Here is a 6000-nt window from a genome sequence, read left to right on the forward strand (position 1 = left end):
GCTTCTTTTGACTTTACTTTAGCATATGATCAAACGACTCAATTGATTGTGTCATTTAAAAAATAAAAACAATAAGTAAGACAGTGCCGTCTAAACTCTTCTGCTAAGCTAACAGTTTTAAATAGCTATTTATTAGTGTAATTATAGTATTATAAAGAAAACATTGCACATAGATATTGCATGGGATCTTTTAGAAAAAAAAATTATTATGGTCAACAGCAAGGGAGACAAGGAATTTTTGGGTCTTCTTTGTATTGTGCCAAAGAATGCAGGTTTGGTTTGTGAACTCTGACATGCAGCAATTTCTCAAATGCTTAAGTGTTATTATGCTATTGTAGCTGAATGGAGTTTATTTAATCTATGTATTGTCAATATTGTAAATGTGTTGATCCAAAAAAAAATACAAAAATGCTGAGTTTCTAGTCAGAACAAAAGCCATCATACATAGCCCAAGCCTTCAGAAACTAGAGACAAACGTATAGCATGGCTATAAATCAACTACATTTTATAAGAGTTGAGAAAATTGTTGTCGAGGCCCAAAACGGAATCTGGCCCGATTCAGAATCGGGCCGGCCCAGAATGGAATTCTATTCTAGGCCGGCCTAGAATGGAATCCTGCTGCTATAATGTTATTTTTATACCATGTTTAATGCAAATGATCCATAATTCTACATTTTCAGTCTTACATACCTTGAGTAACTATTGTCAATTTCAGTCAATTTCACTGTACCATATATTGGTGGGGAGTACCACTAGGTTCTATTTGTAAATAAAGTGTATTATAGTTTACAATTAAAATGTTGTTTGTTTCTTTTTTTTCCACATATTTTCAAATTCCATGTATTGATTTTTGTAATAATTTAGATCATTTGCATTAAACATGGTATAAAAATAACATTATAGCAGCAGGATTCCATTCTAGGCCGGCCTAGAATAGAATTCCATTCTGGGCCGGCCCGATTCTGAATCGGGCCAGATTCCATTTTGGGCCTCGACATTGTAATTTGAAAATATTGTTATATGATTACTTTTGGCTATATTTTGTAGTATATCTAAATATGAATGATATGATGGGCAGTGATACTGAGGTATTTACTAGAGCAGCACTTCTGGTATTTGGCAAAGAAGTGAATTCCTGAAATGGTTGGGGTTTTTTTTACACAAGTTGTTGCCACCTCTTCAAGACTACCAAGACAAAAAAACACACACAAAAAAAAAAAATCAACTGAGTTGGGACGAGCTGAGATGGTCAAATTCACACCTTTACCTGTGACGATCGAGAACAGTTTTGTCTTATCATTAGCATTTGTTCTGAGCTGGACTTATGTCACCTACAAGACTATGTTTTTTTTTTGTTTGTTTGTTTTTTATCTTTTTAGCTGTCTTTAAGAAAGCACATGAATTAATTAAGCTGAGTAAACATCAACAGAGGCTGACTGGTTAAGCTGCATGGAGTGTTTTGGTAAACTGCAGTTCAACATTATTTTACCAGGGTACAAGCAGGCCTTAATCAGCTGTAGTAGATGAACATTAGTGGCTGCACTGAACCCTGGTGACATGCTTCAAAGCCCAGCAGCCATTAGGATAACCACAAAATACATCCTGGAGCACTGCAGGCTAAAAATAGACTCAGCACTTCTCACAACAAGTGACTGTCTTTCAGGATGATGGGACGTGGACTGTAGGCCTATACAAACCTCAGTATCACTGCTGAATGGCACACTGGTGCTGCTGGAAAATATGAAACTATAACAATCACCAGCATCATCATTGCAGCAATTATAGACCTAAAGCAATTGCGGTTTTCATCTTACAGTCAACACTAAGGCTCATCAAGGAAAATGACTCTGTTCTTCATGGCCAGAAGGTGTGAATAACCTCTGTGTCCTTTCATATGGTATCAAATCACTGGCTTGTTTGGAATGTTTTTTTATGCACCTTATACTTTGTCTTCTTCATGAATGCTGCCTTAAGGTAAGGGCATTATCGCTACTGTTAATGTAGTTAATGACTCAACACAAAAGTCATCTGTTTCTATTATTAGGCTGAAGAACAAGTCGTACATTAAGCCACTCAAAAGCTGTACTCAATAGTTCTCCATCTGCATCACACTGATGTTTAAAGCCAACCTTGTTATGGCAATGACCCCTTCACAATTGGTTATCATGGTTTTCTTGTCAGTTACCTGACACACTACTGTGTTAAAGTTTGATTACTAGTGATAGCTAGTAAGTCCAGTAAGTGATGATACTGCAAGACATCCTAATGTGATGAAAAAAAGGTTATACTGTGAAAATTAAAGAAAAATATAGCAACTGAAAGTCACAGTGCATTTCTCAACTTCTTGCCAACTACCAAGAGTGGCTTTGAGCTAATTTTCAAGTTATCAGCAATAACATAGTGCCACGAATAATTTTTACTGACAAATTTTATTTTTATTTTACTGCCTTCTTAATAATGCTTTGGAAAGATGTACAAGTTTGCTGAAATATAAATGTAACATTCAAAACTTCAGATTTGTGCATGCTTGTATGCTTATGTGAAGTTTATGTTGGAGGCTGTTATGTGCTGGAGTCTGGCTGTTTGCTGACATTAGCTATCTCTGTTAGGAAGGTAACACACAGCCATAATAGCCAGAGCACATAGATTTCTATGTAGAGGATTTGAGGTGAGATTTCCCCTGAAAGGTGCTTGCTCTTGTGTTCTTTAAAGCCTCCCTCACGCTCCTCTTTGACTGCAATGATGTGCAAATGGTCCAAAAATGAAGCCAATGCAGTTGGGCCTTTTTGTTGTAATATCACAGATGGCCAAAGAGCGTGGCTACAAAAACCTGTGGATTCCAGAGACTTACATCTTCTCTAATAATACTATGTTAATTTTTTTTGTCCAAGACACACTTTTCCTGTGACAGCTCAACTAGTTGTGGCTGAGTGGTCATACCAGCAAGACTGCAAAATGACTTTGTTATGCAATGCTTGATGAAGATGATAGTTTTGCCACATCTGTATGCAAGCATTTAGCATGCTCCTGGAGCTCCATTTGCCCAATTTGACTAAATATGATCACTTCTTGCTCAAAAAAGCCAACATGGCAAAGGCCAAATGACAAAACTACTGGCTTCACATGCCAGTCCAGAAACCAATGAGTCACGTCACAGCTCCTCTGTTTACCAATTACACACAGTCTGTGTATACAACACTAGAATTTTTTTTACTAAGAAATGATGCAGCTAGTGCCAACAGACACCTATGTATCAGTACAACATATATTCCAAAACAAACTTTGCCTATGCACTATGAATCAGCATTTCAAGCAAAAATAAAACAAAGCTATTTGGCACCATTTGGTGAGATGGCAATGTTTTTACAACAGGAATAAGAAAAGAGTAAACTTTTAACTATGATAACTGTTGTAAATTCAGCTGGATTCAAACAGTGGATGTGAGCACATAGCACAGGAGGTTAAAATTGAGTTGTAACAGCTGAAACCCTGGTCAGTTATTCTTTACAGTCTGCGTGACAGCACAAGAGCTCAACAAGACCAAGCTTTTGAATCTCAGGTTCATCCTAACCTTTACATCAAGTCTTCAGTACAGAAACAGATGTTTCTCCCTGGAAAACAGCTGGAAACTCCCTTGTTTGTTGAGTAAAGAAGAGTGGTGAAGCAACATGGCATATTTACACAAGACATCACAATGGTTTAAAACAGCTATATCACAGTTGGAGATATGGTTCATTCAGTCCATTCAGTAAAGGGAATGATCAAGTCTTCCACTAGCAATAGGCAACAGTCATCAAAATGTGGGGCCCATCACCATGAAGACTGCATGATAAATTGATTTGAGATTTTGTTAAAGAATTAATTTAAAACTGGTACAAAAGAGAAAATAATTAAATAGAGCATGTAGTTCTTATATGTTGATTCATGATTTGATATGACTAATTTGGTTGTTTTATAATAACTTTTTAGTGATTGGACATCAGAGAAAAATGTCCTATAATCATGATACATATCATTTTTGGGATACAGAATGAATTATATCTGGATGTGAGATTTTGGTCATACCAGAGTCCTACTGCAGGAGCTGGATTTGTGTTCATGTAGTTGATGTTGTCATGTTCATCACTAATCATTTCAACTGTCAGACAGGATAGAAACTCAAAGTGCTAACACTGTGGTGACCAATTATAGACCTTGGTACAAATGTCCTTCTGACCCCTGAGATTATCATTAACTAACTCCTGCAAACCTACAAGGCAGAACACAGTGGATCTATAGAACAAACTGAGGACTTTCCCACTGTGGTTAACATTATTCTCACCATGCAGCCAAGTAGGGGTCATTTGATTAACACCAGGGGTCCATTATCACACAGACTTAAACTGAATAAACTGTTCATTATCACTTCAGTGTGCCCACATTCAGGTACGTATCAATGATTTGTATAAAACCATTATGTAAACGGTGTGTTATCTACACATTCAAGCACTAGAAACCCCTCACAGAAGACAACACTGGTCCATTATCGGACACCCTCAATGACAGGTGTCGTAGCTGAAGTCTCCGTTAGAAAACGACTTTCCCCTTCTCCAAGTGTAAAAACCCAAAGAAATAAACACTGTGGTCAGGAAAATGTAGACTAACGAGTCATTATTGATGCGTCTCTCAGTGAGACGGTTTATGGAAAAGGTAATGGGGGGGGGGGCAGAATTTAACGAAGAATTTAACACGACCCCATCTTCGTGATTACTGCTCGGCATCAGTAGACATTCTCATTTTCAGTCTGTCACGTCTGTCTGTAGCATCGTTGTGGCCTCGTACTCACGAAGAGCAGAAGAAAATACAACTAACGGCGGCTACAAATTAACTCATCAAGCGACGGTTCAGGCGGACGACCGAACGTGTTAGCAAAAAAAACAACACGAACTTTGTACGGTATAATTAGCGGGAACCGTTTCAAAAATGGGTATTTGCATCCCTTAGGTTGCAGTTGTTGTAAAGTCGCGGCCAGATTGTGTTGGCAGGAGTGAAATGAGCGTGTCAGACGGGGTCGTGTCCGACAACGGTCATCACGGCGCTCGTTGTCCGATAATGGAAGCAAGCAAGTTGTATTTACCTGTAATGGGAAAGAGGCGCTCTTATTGCCCACATATCCCCGGACTACATGGCTCTGTATGGACAGAACACGGCATTCCATGGCGGCTCCCGGTCAGCCGAGGAGAGATCCAGATAATCCGTTATTTCAACGATAATCACGACCGCACATAACAACACGCTAACGATTCTGGACACAGCGACAGCCACCGCCAGATAGTGAGGAAACCGTGTTAGCTTAGCTAGCTAGCCAGTTGAGTGTCTGTGAGAGCGCGTGTGGTGTAGCGGGTGATGTGCAGCTGAGTGTGTGATGATGATGATGATGATGATGATGATGATGGGGAGAGAGAGAGGTAGAGAGAGCGCGTGCGACCCCTCACACACAGAGACACACACTAACGGGGACAGTGTGTTTAGCGGTGACCGTCACAGCCGGAGTTTGTTATCTGACGGTAACGTTCAGGTGAATGTAAACCCGGGAAAGTGTGTCATCAACTAGGGTTCGCGTGCCTGTAAGTGGACTGACACTGAAGGACAAAACATACACACACGCGCGACCGACACCGGTATTCTGAACAGGCATCTGCGTGACCACCTAAACACATGACGCCATCACAGGGCCAATAAGCGCACCCTGAGCCACACAGCTGGAATGGAACACTTAATAAAATACAACATAAAAACTAGTAATATATGACAAAAATATGATTTTAATAAGAACATTAATTAATATTTCACAGAGAAATCAATACAAAGTATAACATGTTTGCATCTTAAGATCCTCATGGTCTTTGTAGGCTTTACATTTTTAGATTTCCAATATTTTTACACATTTATCGTTCTGTTTATCTCGCACTTTGTCTGTTGTCTTGTGCTTTTAACATTAACATTAATCTATTCTATTCT

General features: G+C 39.0%; 1 protein-coding gene across 2 annotated transcripts in view; it reads right to left on the bottom strand.

Annotated features, from left to right (window-relative positions):
- The window catches only part of pdxkb (pyridoxal (pyridoxine, vitamin B6) kinase b), a 38406-nt gene extending 32993 nt beyond the window's left edge, over positions 1-5413 (bottom strand). For both annotated transcript variants that reach the window (XR_003937429.1, XM_030155347.1), the window contains exon 1: positions 5117-5413. Coding sequence is in view for 1 of the 2 variants with exons in the window: in XM_030155347.1 (XP_030011207.1) it covers positions 5117-5197 (81 nt within the window). In the remaining variant the exon portion in view is untranslated. The remainder of the gene's footprint in view (positions 1-5116) is intronic.
- Positions 5414-6000: the final 587 nt, after the last annotated feature.

This window comes from Sphaeramia orbicularis, chromosome 15 (assembly GCF_902148855.1).
Source record: "Sphaeramia orbicularis chromosome 15, fSphaOr1.1, whole genome shotgun sequence".
Classification (NCBI taxonomy): Eukaryota; Metazoa; Chordata; class Actinopteri; order Kurtiformes; family Apogonidae; genus Sphaeramia; species Sphaeramia orbicularis.